Source organism: Ctenocephalides felis, unplaced genomic scaffold (assembly GCF_003426905.1).
Source record: "Ctenocephalides felis isolate EL2017-DRISC unplaced genomic scaffold, ASM342690v1 CF-g0.4_SCAFFOLD_01886, whole genome shotgun sequence".
NCBI classification, from domain to species: Eukaryota; Metazoa; Arthropoda; class Insecta; order Siphonaptera; family Pulicidae; genus Ctenocephalides; species Ctenocephalides felis.
This window is the reverse complement of record NW_020538040.1, coordinates 43866686-43886424: the sequence shown is the minus strand read 5'-3', so window position 1 is coordinate 43886424 and position 19739 is coordinate 43866686. Positions and strand designations below refer to the sequence as shown.

The window sequence follows — 19739 nt, the reverse complement described above, 5'->3', positions numbered from 1 at the left end:
TTGAACCGTGTTCCCGATCGCCGACGAAAGTTTGTATCCGCACACACACACACATTCATCCATTGTTTCTTTTATGATTACTTTAACTATAACTTGCTCTACAGGAAGTTAATTGCTAAATATATAATAATAAAATATTTTTCTTTTATAAATTCCAATTGCTGCAGACCATATAGAAAAACAAACAAAAACATAAATATGTAAACAATAGGACAGATTAACGAACAGTGTGATAAAGTTTATCTTTAAGATATAAGCATCGTACAAATCGTCCTGGAAGGCTACTACAATACAATTTTCATTGTCTGCTGCACTTTCTATTCATCTCTACAATAAGTTTAATTACATTTGTCATGGAAATGAAAGAAATTTTTAACACAAAAATTATTTTATATTTTTTTGTATCAAATTCAAATATTTCAATTCGCTGTTTCTTTGGTGAAAAATTATCTCTTAGGTATGAGCATTTATTTGTTATCTTTGTACCTAATTAATTGCCTAAGGAATGCCTAAGCAATAGTTGATATTATTTCATCAGTATTCGCCTATTAGAAATTAATCAATGTGTTTACACATTTCTAGGATAAGCGGTTAATTTATATATAAATTACTTCGATATTGCCACTATTTAATCTGTAATAAAAAAAAATTAATCTGCACTTACATCTGATAAAATTGCACAAACATAACTAATAAACGCACAAGTGCAACAAATAAAACTCAATGTCATATAGTCAGCAAATGAAAATCAATATCATACAAATTCATGTATGTATACTATTAGGAAAAATTTTCCATGTAATTGTATATTTCCATGCACTTACATTATTTCATAAATAAATGAAATTTTTATGGAATATGTTGAAAAATACATATAATCAAATTTATTTAGTGGATAGCAAACTGGATTGCTCTTTTGTAGATTCTTTTAATTTTCAGTTTCATACTAGGATATTAAAATTGACATGTGCTGTTAGCAATATGTATATTCGTGGAAACCGTAGAACATGAATACTTTTTTATTGTGGAGTAAGAAGAACCAAGTTTTAAGACTTCAGAAAAATATTCCTTCTCTATTACAAAGCTTAGGGTATTTCTTTCTCATATTAGAATAAAATCATACACACATAGAACGTACCAATGTCATTCGCAAAAAGCGTTTTTTTCTTAATAATCTCATTATTTATAACATTAATTTAAATGATAAAAAAGGCATCTCACAATTTCTATGTAAAAAAAATACATTTCGACTCAGTTGTAAATATCAATTCTGTTCAATAAGCTCTTACTTTTCACTAAAGCAAACATTCAATCATATGCATATTTGAAGAATACTAGTCCAAGGTTTTCCATAAATGGAGTTGAGTGTTTATGCTTCGTTGGATAAATGCAAATATGCGAATTCGCAAATAGAAACTGCATGATGTATAATATTTTACTTGGTTATGCAGAGTTCAACATTTCTTAGTATAAGTATGAAATAATAAGGAAACGCAGAATTACTTCATGCTTACATTATGTAATATTTACTGTTGCGGAATGTAAAAACATTAATGAACTGCAGTGATTAAGTTCAATGATTGTAAACATTCTTATTTACAATTCTTAACCAATTGCAATAATTAATCGGTAACAATAAATAGTTTGAGAATGATTCATGTTACTCTATTGTTTGCTTAACATAATAACATTAATGATAATATAACTATTGTTTGCTTAACATAATAACATTAATGATAATATAACTTTTGACAATTTTTCAATGATTTCGTTAGTAGTCAAATAACCCCTTCTTGAAGGCTGAATTAGAATCTTTGGAACACATCTTTTGATAGCCTTTTCGTGCCCTTTGATTAAAGACACCTAGCCCTTGACTTTTTACCAAACTTGAAATAGAGAATTTTAATGAATATATGCTTAATACATATAGACATACATACATATATGTATGTCATAATGTTATAAGATGATAGCAAATTTGGTTATTTGTAATAAACTAATTTATTTTATAAGCTCTTTCATGCAACATAATCTATTAAATATCGTATGAGTAGCTAATGGTTGCGTTTTTGAAACATTTGACAAATTATGTTTTATTGCAAGTATTTAATGAACTATATAAATTAACCGCACTATACTATAATTATTAAAACCCTTATTTATAAACAACAATAGCGACGTAAAATGAAGTTAAAATTAACACCAAAATAATCGGTTAAAAGATTTAACCATGAGTCGCACGTTTTTTTGTCTAAAGTGAAGTTTATTTTTTTATGTTTGTGAGATACCACATTTACTAAATACGAACTATTTAACTTCCCGAAGGAGAAGTTTGTTTTCATCAAAAAATCCGATTTGCTAATTTTATGTTTTCTCGACGTTTCAAGCCATTCTGAATCGAATGAGACCAAATTTGGAAAAAGTATGTGTGTGTGTGTATGTGAACAGTTTTTTTCCATCAATCGACGTTTTTTCAAAAACGGCTGGGCCGATTTCAAAAATTTAAAAGTCATTCGATGTATCTCGACGAGGACTATCGTTGTCGTTTTGTGGAACGATCGGCCGAGACGTTTCTTTATAAATAGCAGAAAAGTTTCGTGCACGTTTTAGCCCGCAATTCTGAACCGATTATGAAAATTCAAAAACCGTTCGAAAGATATTAATTGGGAATCGTGCTGAGTAGTTTTTGGTAAAGATCGGTCGAGCCGTTTTCTTGTAATAAAGTGTTAAAAATTTTTTTCGACGATTTTTATTATTAGTTATAGTTATGATTAGAAATTAGTTGGGAATGATACTGATTAGTTTTAGGTGAAAATCTACCGAGCCGTTTTCTTGTAATTAACTGTTGAAAAAAAAATTAAGCCGATTTTTATGAAACTTTTTTTGGCGATATACTTCATGGTCATGGTCTTATAGAACTTACTAAAATATTACGGCCTTACGACATGTAGTCTAATTTTAAAAATTCATCAAAGTTTGAGAGAAAGAGAAGTTTTTTTTGACGTTTGTTAAAATTAAAATTACACGATTTACTTGGTATAATGATAGAGTGCCTGGTCTTATTAAACATACTAAACCATTAAAGTCCTACGGATACTGGTATAATTATAAAAATTGTTGATTTTTGAAAATTTGCTTTAAGATAATACTCCGAACACGTTAAGCGTTCGTTCGTTTTCAATTATGTGTATTAAATCCACTCGGAATACTTTTAATCACTCACAAATTAATTTATTTTTTATTGAATAAGTCGATTATTTACATATATCGGGAAGTTCATGTAACTTGCCTCAAGGCTAAATACCAAACCAACTAGTTAAAATTAAGTTTTTGCAACTTAAATACAAATGTTATGAATTGTATATAGCTTATGTAGCAAGAACATTTTATATTATATGTATTCAATGCGTTTGTTATTAATAATGGATTGACACATATGAGATATATGTCTGACACTCCTAACAAAATCGTTATCGCAATTCTTTTGCGTAGGAACTATAGAAGCTTTTAGAACACAATGGAAATGATTGTTTGCCATTTGATCATGCGTATGGATGTAATTAAATAAATGTTTTATCATATCCTAATATAAGTAAAATAAATAAAAATTTAGAAGTCCTAATTGAAAATGTTAATTGAAAGCAAATCTGAACACTGACATACAATTGTGTACGACTTATCATCGCGGTTATTAAAAATCACAGCCGTCTCCAACCAGAATTGCTACTTGATTGCTTGATCAGCGAGTATTGACCGTGCCCAGTCTGCAAATAGATAATGTTTGACCTCAGTCGTATTCCATATCATTTATAAACTCATACAATTTAGCATAGGAACATGCTACAAAATGTTTAGATTGAACGAACTCTAGACATAAAAGAATAAAAATTGCTAATATATTAGCTGTTTCTGCAAAAACTTTAGAATATAATGATATTAGAATTTTTTTATTTATTGTAAGTTCAAACATCTATTGGATTGTCCTTGAATAACCTTTTTCCCTTATCCTTTCACTTATCATAAGCTAAGATAATATGTTCGATTCCACGATTTGTCCAATATAAAAGTGTTTTAGGAAAACAATCTGAAAGGTACGTTTCGTTGTCTTACTTATCTCTATATAAAAGGGAACTAACAATAAGATAATAGAGCAATTCCATTCACAAATAGGCGTTGTATTTGAGTACATACCACTCAATATTAAAAACCATTTTTTTTATTATTTTTTGAACAGCAATCAGAACTTAAGAGTCCTATAAATTGTTGGGTTAATTTGACTTAATATAATGTTATTATAGATGGCAACTCAAACAGTTGCCTCATATCCGTGTGAAAAGTTTTGTTATTACAATTTCTGCAATAGGGCGATTTTTTATTGGTGCAGCAATGCCTGATAAGGGTCATTTTCACTTGGAATCATATTGCTATCTATATCTCCAAGTGAAACCGATATCACAACTGCTTGACATCAAGCTTTTCGAAGCGGGATCGAACTCCTCTGATTCAGATTCAGTCACTCTAGCCACTTACCCACAAGTGAGTCCTAAAAACACAAAATAGCAATTTGTATGAAACTAATTAGCTTTCTTGTAGACAAAGCTATTAAAATAATAAATATGGTTTTCGTTGTAAAACCTTCTGATCATTTTGGTGAGCTTTGGAAAAGTAGATGCCAAATGATTGTCTCTGTCATATATGTAGTATGTAAGAATTTACCATATCTTATGGCGAATGGATAAACCGATTTGAACTGCTCAAAAATCATTCGATTCTCTTGATAGTGTCTAAAGTCCATTGGAAAATTCAGATTTATTTTTCAGCCGTTATTTGGAAGCTGAAACTGAGATTTTATTTTCCTCTTCATTTATTAAAATATATCTATCATAAATATACATATAAATACTGTCATCACAATTTCATACAGACGTACTGTCTGCTGCAAGACATCACAGTAAATATTTATTACAAATAATTCAGATATTTTTATAATCTATTTAACAATTGTTTTATCTATATACACATACACATATAGTCATTGAGATAAAACGTATAACAATAACAATGATATTTGTCCTCACAAAAATAAATTAGATTTGTTCATACTTCATACAAATTTTGAGTTTATTTTTTAATTAAATTTTTGATTTGACAAAGAACGAGTTTTTGAGCCTTATTTAATAAATGCATTTAATTGCAAAGAATTGGTTCTATTGTTAAAGCTTTGATAGTAATTTTTACCATTATGAATTAAATTTTGATATCTAAATTTGTGTATCGCTGACGAATATTACACATTCCAATGCTTGTGGAAAATTATTATTAATCATCAGCAATTAATTTGTTATTATTGTTGAAACAATGGACAGACAGATATTAGCATTGTTTATCTAGAAATAACTGCTTTTACTGATATACTTTCAAAGTATTAATAGAACAGATCAGTAAATGTGCTATGCTATTATTATCCTTCATAATTGCGTCTAGCTTAAGGCATTGTGTTGGATGGTGTGCGCATATATTATGATTAACACAATATTTTGGGTTATATTTTCAAAGATTAAGCACACAACTTATTTTAAACAATGCTCTTAGGCACTATCTCCACTTTATAAACACCACAGATATCAAATTTGTGGTTTGCACATAGCAGGCTATCAGACAACTTATTTATTTTGTTGATAGGAGAGTGTCCATAGATTCATACACATGCAGAAAAATTTAAGAATCTCATTAAAAGGTATACGCATCTAAAAATTTTATAATTTAAGATAGTTTTTTTATTATTTTTTTTGTAAAAGCAAGTGAAATGCAATTTTAATATTAATGTAAAAAATAAATGAAATAAGTAGAAGATGGATAGGAAATGGAGAAAAAGATAAAAAGAGCTTTAACTTATTGCTTGAAATATGGTTAGGATTTTTTTTAAAAAAAGTATCATTTGTTTTGTTAGTTTCTGAGCTAGGATATTGCAATGTTCAGCCGGCTTATTTTTATACTTTTGGTCTGCATATCTCTTTTCTGATGGAGACTATGGAGCCTATTCTGCGTAAAATAGACTAATGATATGGCAAGGCTATGTTACGTAGCGCTTTGCATTCAAAATGGTACTAAAAGCTATCAAAATGCTGTGTATTTGCTGCGCAGTCAGGCGTTATACTTATAAAATGTGACTTCACACATATGTTGTCATGCCACATCACTAAGATGCACTTATGAAAGATTCTTTTTTTGACGTTTGTGGGTTTTCTAGGTTTGGTTTTCTTTCTAAAATGCTTGACTGCACAGCAAATACATAGCATTTGATCACTTTTAGTACCATTTTATATGCAAAACGATACGTAACATAACTTGCCATAACATTGGTCTATTTTATGGCAAAATTGGCCCATATAGGTTTGATCTATTTTTATTTATTAATAATTCGCTATTTATGCCGATTGTTGACTTTAATTAATCTATCATACATCGGTATATACTCGATTATTCGAAGCTTTCTGTATTACTGAAATGAAGATTTAAGGGGGCTATTCTTATGTAAAATAGAGTCAGTTTAGATAGAAACTAGCTGTAAGTGGAATTCTGTCTTAAGGCAATTAAGGCATCGTGCCTTAAGGCAAATTGCTGGAACTTCCCGTACCAAAAATTATTATTTTTTAAAAAACGATTTACATTTTTGAAAAAAATTTACTTCAAAAGAATAAGATTTTTGACAAACAATTAGTCAAAAAATTAATTTTTTTTTTAATTTTTTTTTTTTTTTAATTTTTTTTTGAAAAAAAAAATGTTTTCTTTATTTTGACATATTTTGAAAGATCTAAACTTTCTTTCAAAGCAATCGTACGGCTTTAACTGCATAAAGACGAAATATTAAACCGCGTAAGCGCCGCGTCGACGTCTAACGCGTAAACATTGGTACGGAACCCATAGGAATGTGAACCAAAATTATACTTATTGTTAAAATCTCTATAAAATATCTGATAATTTGATGTGCATATGTCTAATGATCATTTTTGACCGCCAAATGGCATTTTTTTTTACTTTTTTCATTAGATCTCCGAAACCGCTAGACCTACCTTTATGAAAATTTGATCGGTTGTTCACCTTGTCAATACAAGTAAAATGTTTTTTGAATTATTAAAATCGGACGCTCGGTTCTCTTAAAAACGGAGTTACCGTTTTCGGCACTTTTTGCCCCGTATCTTCGGAACGGCTAGACCTGACCTCGCCAAAAACTAATCAGCACGTCTCCTTATCAATACGAATCGAATGTTTTTTGAAATATTCAAATCGGTTGATCGGTGTTCCCGAAATCGTCGACGAAAATTTGTATCCGCACATACATACACACACGCACACACACACACACACACACACACACACACACACACACACACACACACACATACATCCATTTTTTCTAAGGTATGCCAAAATATTCAGAAACCTTTGAAACGTCGAGAAATGCAAAAATTTTCATTTTCGATTTTTTTGCGATTACTATAACTTACCCTACGGGAAGTTAAAAATAATCTAGAAAATGCACAAATGTCGAAAAAACGATGTTATGATAACTGGATCTTTGTGATATGGTTTAATAACACATAAGTGATGTTGTATTCTATGTTTAAAACGCTTGATCGTACAGCGAATACATGGCAGTATTTAGTACGATTTTGTATGAAAACTGCCACGCAACAATATATTTGCCTTAACATTGATGTATTTTAGAGCAAGTCGGCCCATAATTTTTGTTTTGTGAGTAGATTTTCATACTATTGTGAATAAATTAGGAATTATCTCATACACTAATAGTTTTTAGAATAAATTTTGCAATCGGTAGCATAAACAATTAAGAGTCGGAAGTGTTTTCTTGTTTAGTATTTGTAAAGAATATATTTCTTAAACTAAATTAGCGAATGTAAAAAGATGTCAATGCGCGGAATATAACCATCAAATTATTAGTTGAGTGCTTACGAATAGGGAATGCAATACCGATAGAAAATTTCAATACCGGTATTTCGGTAATTTTTCATTTTAAAACCGGAATACCGGTAAATTACCGGTATTTTTATTATCTTAAACAAACGTAAACAAAATTGAAAGTTACTAGTACAAATATAAAAAAATGTATATACAACTATAACTATATTCAACTAAACAATAAAATAAAACAATAAGTTTATTTTTTTAAATAACAATTTAACAAAAATATATGCAATTTAATTAATTCATTATCACTATCGAGTATATTGAGTACTTTTTACCAAAAACAAACTTATGAGTAAGAAAGTCCAAAAACTCATAAAAGATCATGACATTATTATAATAAACTGTATTGTCTATATCCGATTTGTTAAATTAGCATAATCTCCAATATTTTAAAAAAATAATTTTTCTACACTAATTTAAGATCGGATTCTTTGTTGAGATAAATAATAAGTTACTATAATTGTTGAGTATTGTTATTCAAAACAATGTGATGCTTCTATAGTATTTTCAAACTTCGAAACGTTTTCGAAAAATAATATTTTATAATTGTAATAAGAAGCAAAAATATTTAGTGATTATCATAATTATTATGTATAAAGATAGAAAAAAATATAGATTGCGCAGGGGTAATCTGTATGATATAAAATATTTTAGCGCAAATATCACTTCAAAAACCGTTACATCTTTACAAGAGATGAAACAAACGTTTAGATAATGATCATTATCTATCAGTCCAATTCTATTTATTGTAACACGATATGAAGCCCTTTGGAAAGCAATGAATATTCAGTTTAATGACGAGTTGAGATTTGACATTTGTTTATCTTATAGAATCACTTGAAGATATAGCTGTTTATGCGATTAAGGAATTTAAAGATAAATCTGTTCCGAAAAATTTAAACTTTAGGGTATTATGTATCAAATAGCGCTTATGTAAAATTACCGAAAATATCGGTATTTTTGGGGTAAATACTGGTAAAAATACCGCCGAAAAACCGGGCGGTTTACCGGTAATTCGGTATACCGGTATACCGGTATTGCATTCCCTACTTACGAATATATTTTTTATTTATTTCAGACTCGTGGATCGAGCTTCCGACTGGTGGTACAGGGCCTCATAGTCCCGACAGAGTCACACCTCTTCCATTTTCTTCAGGAGAAGAATATTTAAGACTGCTCAAAGAGGCTCAAAGAGAATCCTCGAATCAAAGTAGTGCGAGGGTGTCTTTAGCCAGCTCGCGTCGCGACACACCTCGAGGAAGGTACATTTTTCATTATAATTTATATATTATGCATATGTTTATTGGATGTGTACATGTATATGTATATCGATGTATATAAGTATATACTCGTAGATGCAAAGGCGGTTCTATTTTATATTATGATAGAATATAATGATTATGTTTGAATAATAAAGAAGAAATACCTACATAAGGCGAGACCAAGTTAAGCTTCGACCTTTCATTAAATCTTAACGCATAGGGGAGCTAGAGGCTATCTGTAACAGGGGTAACCATTAACAGGGGTTTTCCAATAAGATCTTAAACGATATTATCGTTTAAGACACATTAACCGTCCAATAATATCGTCATAGCTACTGCCTCGCAGGCCGACGCAATAAACAGAACTGTGTAGGTCCGTCATTTTTTAAATGTAATATAAAACGCAAACCGAAATTTTATGATAGTATATTATGAAATTTAGGTTTGCTAATTTTAAATTTTATACATCTTGTTTCCTTTCCAATTTATCAATCTTTGATAACACAGGCCAACAAAGAATGGTGCAAACGATTTTAATGCTGTTTGTAAGTATATTTGGGGCGCTGATTTAAAAAATGACACATTTTTTTCTATGAGCTTTAGTTTTCAAGATATGATATATAAGGAATGAAAGTACAAAATAGTTATACAATTCAGAATGTTATTTTAATGAGATATGCCTACTCGTACATACAAACTTACAAGACCCATTCGGCCTTAGTTGGGACATTAGTTGACACTGTGAAAAGTTCTTTTCCGTGTGAGAATGGATCTGGTTTCGGCAACTTCTTTCCAAGTTCCAAACTAAAGCTGATACAAAAAACTTGTTTGCAGATTTGGAATCAGCGCAAAAAATACTATAAGAATCAGCTCTAACATTTGATGCATTAAACAAACAAAAAATTTGTAGGCCTGTGTAATATGTAAAAAATTTTGTGATTGCTAAATTGTTTAAATAGTTATCTTGATTAAAGTAAATAAATTACACCTGGGGTTAGTTGAAACAAAACTAACTTGGAGCTATTTGTAACATACAATAATTACATACAGATTCAAGTGCAGCAGATTGAATGGAATGTATAGGTTGTAAAATATAGGTGCACGTAAATTGTATTGCAGTCTCCCATATATCTTTTGCTTGTATTATAATAATAATTGTAGTTTACGACGGTTTATGATATTATGTATTTTACATGATACTTTATATATTTTATTTGGGTTAATTATAGTTTGCATTGACCTATGAAAACAATTACTTAGCAACGTTTATTTTTTAAAAAAAAAAAAAAATTATCAGAAGCTAATGCCTTGTCTTTTCTTGTCGTTGCTACTTGCCCCGATAACACAACTAGCCCCAAACACTGGGTAAGTTGTAAAGCCGCGCTTTTTCTAGAAATTTATTAATTCTGAAATAATGAATAACAGTTATGATATTACTTTTACTTGAATCGGTAGAGGAACAGTTACAGTAACTATCAATCTTTATTTCGTAGAAATATAATCAGGATCTCAAGATATTAGTTTAAAAAAAAACTGTTACAACAAACCCCTAACTCCCCTATATGTGTGTGTATGCTTGTATGTACCTGGATATTTCTAAAAAATACTACTGAAATCAGTTTCAATTCACTACACAAGCTACATACGCATTATATGAGAATTGCTAGTCATTTCGTCAGAGAACGATAACTCCATTTTTTTATTCAGAAGCAGATGTATCTTTAAAATAATTTTATTATAATATTGATAATAAAATATTCAAAAATATTTAAACTTTGAAATAAATGCAAATTTTACATAACATATCAGACCATTCCAAGATCAAAAATTCCGAAATTAAAAAAAAAACTTAATATTTGCTTATAATACGAATAGTAATGACAGCAGTTCATTTCACGTTGCAACGTAATATGTACACATTTTTAACGTCGATTTAGATTTATATTTTCTCGTTTTAATTTTTATTTACTTTATATTTTTTAGTCCAAAATCTCCTCCAAACAGCCCGAATACTGAGCTGAATACTGAAGATGATATGAAGGGTGTGTACATCAACTACTGGAATAAGGTGAGATTTTTTTTGTATGTAACGGGCGAAAGATTTATTTTCTGAGTGTGCGATTGATGATTGAGATTTTTAATCTCTGTCTGCTATAATTGCTCGAATGTATTGTTTATAAATAACGTTTTTCTTAATAAAGACAGTAAACAATTATATATTATCGTTTCAAGTTCGTCTTTGTCGAAAACATATTTTTATGATTGTATATTTTACCAATCAGGCGTCAATATTCGGAATATTTTTAGAGTAAACAATTTATAAATATATTTGCGTTATCTGCTAATTCATATTTTTATTTATTTGTAAAACATTTCAAACATTGCAATAAATTATAAAAAAATGGTGAATTGTAACAAGCCCGGCTAGCTCAGTCGGTAGAGCATGAGACTCTTAATCTCAGGGTCGTGGGTTCGAGCCCCACGTTGGGCGAATATTTTTTTATTTCGGGGCAGATTCTAAATGTTTATTGCAGTGGTGTATTCTTCATTTGATATTTTTTTAAAATTTATTTGAAGAAGTGAATATGTATTTACATATGTACATATAAATCATTGAATCGATATGGATTTCATATTAAATAATATTGTAAGATATTTGAATCGAGACCTAATGTTATATTTGATTTAATTATATTTTTACATCTTTATATTATGGTATTCATATGCTATTTCAATACAATGTTTTCATGTTATAAGATATTTGCCGGTTGTGATAACATTGTGAGGGCAATAAAACAAACATGATTTTTCTCGTTTGGAAGCTGAATGTATATTTTTAAATACATCGTTTTGCTTTTGTCTGTAAGCGGAGTTTTGAACTTGAGGCGTATAATTAAATTATTTCAAAGGTGTTAAAATAAGGTGAACATACGTCCCGATTTGGCCGGGGCAGTCCCGGATTTGCACCTTGTGTCCCTGGTTTTTCTCAAAACAATATTTGTGCCGAATTTAGATCTTTTATTCCGGATTGTCCCGGTTGAAAGGTAGATTAACAGATTATGGAAGGAAACGAACTAGTGCTATTAATTAAAAAAAAATAATGTGAATATGAAGAAAAATGAATAGCATTTTAGGCAAGGCTCAAAGGCGTAAAAACATATAGATAAAAAGTATAAGATATAATATCCTAGGTAAAACAGTGTTACATGTAATCGAATAATAGGTTTGTACTAAAAGTTAAGCTGATTAAAAAAAAGGTTAATTTAAAAAAAAAACTGTTTTTTATTGTATCCTTAAATAGCATTTGTTATTTAAAAATCATATCTAATTGTAAGTTATACAGCATATAGCCTACCCCACCCCCATCCCGAATTAGCATAATTAATAACTGCCGTCCCGATTTTGACTTGAAAAAATATGGTCACCTTAGTTGAAATGATAATTGCCTTTGATATATATAGCAACTTGAACCCAAATACTATTTTGTGTTTCTTTTGTCTTCTTATCACAAAGCTTTTAGCTAATATTATGATGTGTTTTGGTGTAATGTATAATATTACAATAAAATAATAAGTTTCGGATACTGATTTTATTAATAATAGTCAAATTTTTCTACAAAATATTTGTGTTTTAATTTCTTTATTTATATATGAAATGCGATACTCATATCTTAAAATATAAAAGCTTTAACATCATTCTATTGAATGAGCTTAACAAAGGTTAGGGGGGAAAGGAATCTTACAAATTTTAATACATAACGAGATGAAAATTTCAAAGAAATTATTGTTAACAAGATTTAAAAGTGTATGGAATATTAGAGACAAAATCTCAGTTCTCTAAACTTAAAAATCAATTACATTAAAAAGTTGGACGACTGTATAACTAATTTACAAAAGCTATTTCTTTCTCCAGACAAAGTCGAAGTTCAGCTGTACTTGTCGGACAAAAACAGACTACGTCTCAATGACAGTCTCGTTAACAAGTTATTCTTGTGTACAGTTCAATTTCTTTGTTATTGACCCCAGTCTTAATTGAAGGACACTAAAAGAGATCATAAGTAAGAATCTTAGAGATTAATGTAAATATTACTGATAATTTGTTATGTGTTAATGCGTTTCAACAAATAAAGTTATGCGGTTGCAGTTTTTTAAGTAAAATATAGCACAACAAGGTTAGGTCTTATTATATCTTCAGACAAGTTGCTTGAACTTTCCCATATTAATTACGATAAAAAAAATACAAATTTGTCGAGTAGCTCTTAAGTTTTTAATATTGTTAAAAATTTATCTTTAGCTGTAAATTAAGAAGAAGATGAGATTTCCATTTAAGATTGGTAAATGATAAGGAGTGTCAATATTGAGCTTCAATTGACAGTCAAAGAACTTTCAGTTTTTTTTAGATAAGTGCAGCCGTTCTCGACAAAACCTGCAGGAAATACAAAAGTCACATAGATACATACTTTTGTGTTAATCTGTTCAGAATATCTTGAAAAGTCGAGAAATGGGAAAATTAGTCTACACATTAGCATATTGTTTTTTTGAGGGAAACAAACTTTTCTTGTGGAAAGTTGAAAGCAATTTTTTTGAACTTTTTGTTCTGTGAACAAATATTATTTAATAAAATAATATTTGAATCGCAAATTGGAACTAGTGGTACACGACATTGTTTACTTGTACTGGTTAAATTACTGGAACTCTCCGTACCATAATCTAAAATTTTTAGAAGCTTTCGAAATGTTCAAAAAAAATATTTTATTTTTAGAATTTTATGAACACTTTGAATTTTTCTTAACATGTTTGATAATTTTGAATTTTTTTGAAAATTCTCCCATCAATAGGAATCGAATATTTTTTAAATCATTTAAGTCAGTTAATCCGTGCGGCCGAAATCGTAGACGAAAAATTGTATCCAAACATACATACATACATGCACACACATATTTACACATACACAAATACATCCATTTACAAAATTGAAAACTGTTGAGTCATAGAAAAATAAAATGTCGAATAAACCAGTAAAATATGGCTTAGGTCATCAATAATGACTTAATTATATTTTATTCATGATGTACTAATGTTATAAATGCAATCAGCTCCATGCAATCTCTACAACTATGTGGCTAGATGCACGTACCGTATTTCATTCTGATTGTTTGGTGAACATGAACTAATCCAACTATCGACCGAGATCGTATGTCACAAATACATTTTGGCACCGAATTGTTTTTCACACGTATAGAATTCATACCCATTCATATTATTTAGATATATAATATATTCTCTGTATGCATATAATAAATCCTCATGCTATGAATTAATCTATCTGATATGAACGGATATGAACTCTATATGTGTGAAAAACAATGTGGTGTCGTTGTGTCATATATACATACATAGATACAAGCATATATATATATATATATATATATATATATATATATATATATATGTATGATTCCGAATATTATGTTGACATATGTATTGCAAGTGTCTAACAATCAGGCACATTATCAATAAAACTTTTTTTTAATTCATTCTAAAATCCATACATTTTGGCTATAGACTCAACCTGCATTCAATGGAAATATAATTAAATTAGAAAACTGAAATATGTAACAATAGAGTTTGAAAAAATACAAGTAAAACAGTATAAAATACTCCATTATTTCCTTATTCTAATATTAAAAACAAAATACTCCATGGCATGAGAATATGGTACTGCTCTGACTATATAATATATACATAGAAGGGCTGATTCTGTCGCAAAATATACTAATGTTATGGCAAGACTATGTTACGTAGCGCTTCTCATATAAAATGGTACTAAAACTGTCAAAATACTATGTGGTTATTGTGCCGTCAAGCGTTTTCAATAAATCTTATCATAATTGCGTCTTTCTGGTGTATCATAATAACATATGAGTGAAGTTGCATTTTGTGTGCAAAACTTCTGATCGCACAGCAAATCCATAGCATTTTGGCAGTTTTTAGTACCATTTTATATGAGAAATACTACGTAACATAGCCTTGCCATAATATTGGTATATTTTACAGCACATCGACTCCGTATACAGTTGTCTTTTTACCGTTTTTTGATAATTTTACTAACATAACAATTTTTGCAAAAGAGTAAATGTACTCTTTACATTTACATTTATGTGCATTACCTTATGTTAGTAAAATTGTTATGAATCCAACTGCTTTATTGCTTATGTTGTATAGTTAAGTGAAGTTTTTTAATGTTTGTTGAGTATTTGAATATGAAAATGGTTGTTAATAAGTGAATTCTTCTAATTTTATAATAATTAAGCAAGTGTACAAATGTATAATATTTTTTATCAATAATTCTTGAAGAAGGGGACATACCATATTACAGAAACGTTGCATAAAATAATTAAAAAAAATTTAAATAGATAAATTTTTTGAAGAAAAGAAGGAGACCTTTAGTTCTGAAGTTTAAAAATTATAATCAACATAAAAGCAATTCAAATAGATATACACACTGTTTTTTGACTTTTACATTACCAATATGAATTGCGAAAGGGTTTTATAAAGTAACCCAACATTATCAAAAAAAATCTCCATCGTATACTGGAGGATAAACGTAAATAATCTCCACTACAGCCTGCGTTGTTTTATAACATTCATTACTGTATAATAAATAATATTTGTAGATGCTCAGTGAGGTTTCTCGTACAATATATTGATCCTCTTTCGAGCTGTTAACTTGTTTTGTAGGTTCCTTTGATGGCGCTCTCAAGCGTGAAAATGCGCTGTTTATCTCATTCCGTTCTTATAGTTAAGAATAAAGAATAAATTATACCGGTGGCCTACGTGCTTCGGAACATGTTTCTTGTAAGCCCATATTTTGTACATCGTTCATTTTGAGAGAATAAACATGTGGGCACCTTTTTCAAATACATATAGGCGGGCAGGCGGGCTAGTAATAAAATTACTAGTGTCATATGTGGGGTTAAATGTCACCTTAACCATTTTATAATTAAGAGGATTTTGATTAGTTGATCATTTTTATGTTTTCGGTTTAAGAATTGAGACCATTCCCCTCATAACACGGTACTTTCGGGTTTGCATAACACGGTTTAAGAATTGAGAAAAGTTTTAATAAAATAAAAAATATAGTAAAACATATAACAAACAAACATTATGTAATCTAAAATTAGTAAAATAGCCGTATAATAGCTCAATAAATGTGGTGAAACTAGTGCAAAAGATAACTAATTTGATTTATATTATTAGAGCGCGTACATTCTATCTGAAAACAAATTCTAAGATTATCCGAACAATATATTAAATCATTCTTAAGCAATTCTTTAAATAAAATGAGCTTAAAAGTTGATTACTTTACATGTGTTAAATATATAAATACCATTTTGCTAAAAGCAAGCAATCGCAAATATAATTTTCTTTGCAAAAAATAATGCACGGATCTGGAGGTAAAAACTGCTTAGGGGATGTCTTGCAAAAAAAAGGATAGTGTTGCATAGCACCAGTTAATTATGACAAAAAAATCATATAATTCATGTAATGTATATTTCATCTTAAAAAAATAGTAAATATAACAATATTTATTATAAAATCACGATATGTAACCCCTCTTTTTGTACTAGTTCTTTATCCCTTATAACACAGATTCGCATAACACGCTAGTTTTCTGGAACGTAACTACCGTGTTGTACGGGGGTTACTTGTACTTTCTATGCAACCAATGCATCTTTACAATAAGATAGGGTAGGGCGGGGCACAAAGATTCAATTTGGCTTTGAGCAATTATTTTGTCTAAGTCAAATAAACTACATTACAACACGTATCAAACAAACGTGTTTTTCTACTATTTTTTTAAAACTTTTTATCTGTTCTTTTTTTCACACATTTTTTACAAAGAATATACCGTATTAGAATTTGATCTGGTGTATCGTCAGGAATATTTATTAGCAGAGTTGGAATAACTAATAATTTAACTTATCTTTTGCAAAATTGTTTTTTTTAAACTTAATTTACTTTTTATAGTGTACGTATTAACCCTTTGGCAGGGTAAAGGTTCACTTGGTACTTTTTACCTCACAAGTAAGCTTTTATTAAGGTAATGTAAAAAAACTGTTGGATATAACTTAGAAAGAACAATACATCTTATAAAACAATTAAATAACGTTTACTTAAATAAACTAAACAACAGCGCTCACGACCAAAGAAACTAACAACGGAAGAAAATTTTGCTATTGGTTTTTCAACATTGTCGTTTATCTTCCGATAGCTACGTCGTAAAAATCAAGATGATGACTAGTTATACATCTTTTTTCATCTACTTTCAAATATTGCTGTTGAAAAATTCCTAACTTTACTTGTTTTTGAGATATCGGTGGTGGACCTTTTTACCCGCAAACCTTTAAGCTCCGCTCTACCCTATGCAACAGAATAGAACAAAATAGACAGAACTTCAGTTTTGTGTAAACATCTAACATAATAATAATGAATGAATTTGACTCGCATATCTCTCTATTTTTATAACTGCTTCAATAATTTGGCTTGAAATATACTAAGTATCATTGGATTATTAGAGTTATCATTAATATATTTGTTACTATTACGATTTTCAATGATTTTTATTATTTAACTTTACTCATTGATACATTTGAGCACTCATACTTTTGTATTTATTAATTTATTAATCTTATTTCAAAATGGTACATCCTGGTTTAAATATTTATAACCCATGATCATAAAATGATTCTTAAGACAATTGACTTGTTATATTACAATTCAATATTACGAAATTAAATTATATTGTTTTTCATTTATGATTGTGAAGTTCTGTAACACCGCGCTCTGCATACAATACAACCTGCATGTAATTATTCCACAATAAATATTTGCTCAAAAGATACATTGTTGCTGTAACTATAACATATATTTGCTTAATCTAATAAAATATTTGAGATTACAGTTTTAAATCCACTTTAAATAGACACAGTAGTAGACTATAGAAATAATGTATTTTTACTATTCACTATTACTTTGTAGGAATATTCATTTTTTTTCTCTTTGAAAACAGTTTTTTTATTTATTTGAATAGCAATCAAAACTAAGAGTTCTTTATACTAGATAACTCTTTAGAAAATAGCCCAACTTTTTGAATAAAAATAATTATAAAAATAAAGGTAGCAATTACCAGTTATAATTCCTGGATTGCCTAAAATTGGTTTTTTTGGTTTGTCCAAAATTGTCTTTATTCACAAAATACATGCAAGCGATTATTATTGCGATTTTCTGTAATATTTTTATCCTATATTGACTTGTTCCAACGTCATATCGTTTTAAATAGTACAAGTTTATTGACAGAAATTTGGCAAGTGAAACTGTGTAGATAATAACTATTTCAAGAAATGAATGCATTCAAAGCATAAATAATAATTGTTTTAGTTTATTCGCTTCAGGATTAAAATTCAGATCAAAATACACTCCTGTATTAATTATTGATACGTATATATTTAATTACAATGGGATGACAATAGAATTCTCAAAATACTTTCTCTAAAATTTCCACGCGCGTATTTGTGTTTACTTCAGGTGGAAACAGCGTTAATTGCTACTTCATTTTATATGTGACACTCTAAGAATGCAATAACTAGATCATAAACTAATTTGTGTTATGGATGACTAATCTTCTTAACATCTTAAGCAACTTAATAACAATCGAAAATATATTTCTTATCAAGTTTTCTCAACTTATTCTCGATCGATTTCAAAAATTCAAGTTTGACCCTTGTTTGATGATTAACAGATAAAAATTTAATTTTTGTCTTTCTGAGTAATTCGTAAAATGATTTGAAAAATTTCAAATTGAAATGGAAATGCGTTAATTAGTTTTGTGTAAAAACATAAATTAAAACGTTTCCTAATTAACTGTTAATTAGAAGTTAAAGATGCTATATTTGTAATTGAAAATATTGTTGTTTGTAATTTTGGGAGTTCGAAAACTTTACTTGATCTCAATTATTGTTGATCAACTCACAAATTTTCACGTATTGGAAAGTCCATTCAACATGCTCAAAAGCTCAAACAGTTACATCTTGTTAAATATTATCATTGTCTATTTTGTATTGCATGTGAATTTTTACATTTTTGCAGTGTACAATGTACATCGTAAAATAGAAATTACACAAAATACTTTTTTCCACACTTTGATATTATTCTTTATCAACTCATTAATTTTCCATTTTTGTAGAAACTGCATGTATATAAATAAATATCAATTACTTTTTAACTTCCCGTAGGGTAAGGTATAGTAATCGCAACAAAATTGAAACAAAATCGAAACTTTTAATATATTTTTACGCTTCAATGGTTTCTGAACATTTTGGCATACCTTACAAAAATTTGATTTATGTGTGTTTGTATGTGTATGTATGTGCGGATACAAATTTTTGTTGGCGATTTCGTGAACATTCGATTCGTATTGATGAGAAGA

The 19739-nt window shown here is 29.0% G+C and overlaps 1 protein-coding gene and 1 non-coding gene across 2 annotated transcripts in view; both read left to right on the top strand.

The window, feature by feature from the left end:
- Positions 1–19739, top strand: part of LOC113376746 (BCL2/adenovirus E1B 19 kDa protein-interacting protein 3) — a 53740-nt gene that overhangs the window by 30193 nt on the left and 3808 nt on the right. The window contains exons 2-3 of the mRNA XM_026616786.1: positions 9068–9251; positions 11235–11319. Coding sequence (XP_026472571.1) covers positions 9068–9251; positions 11235–11319 — 269 coding nt within the window. The remainder of the gene's footprint in view (positions 1–9067; positions 9252–11234; positions 11320–19739) is intronic.
- Positions 11670–11742, top strand: Trnak-cuu. The gene has a single exon. It is a non-coding gene; the product is annotated as a tRNA-Lys (tRNA).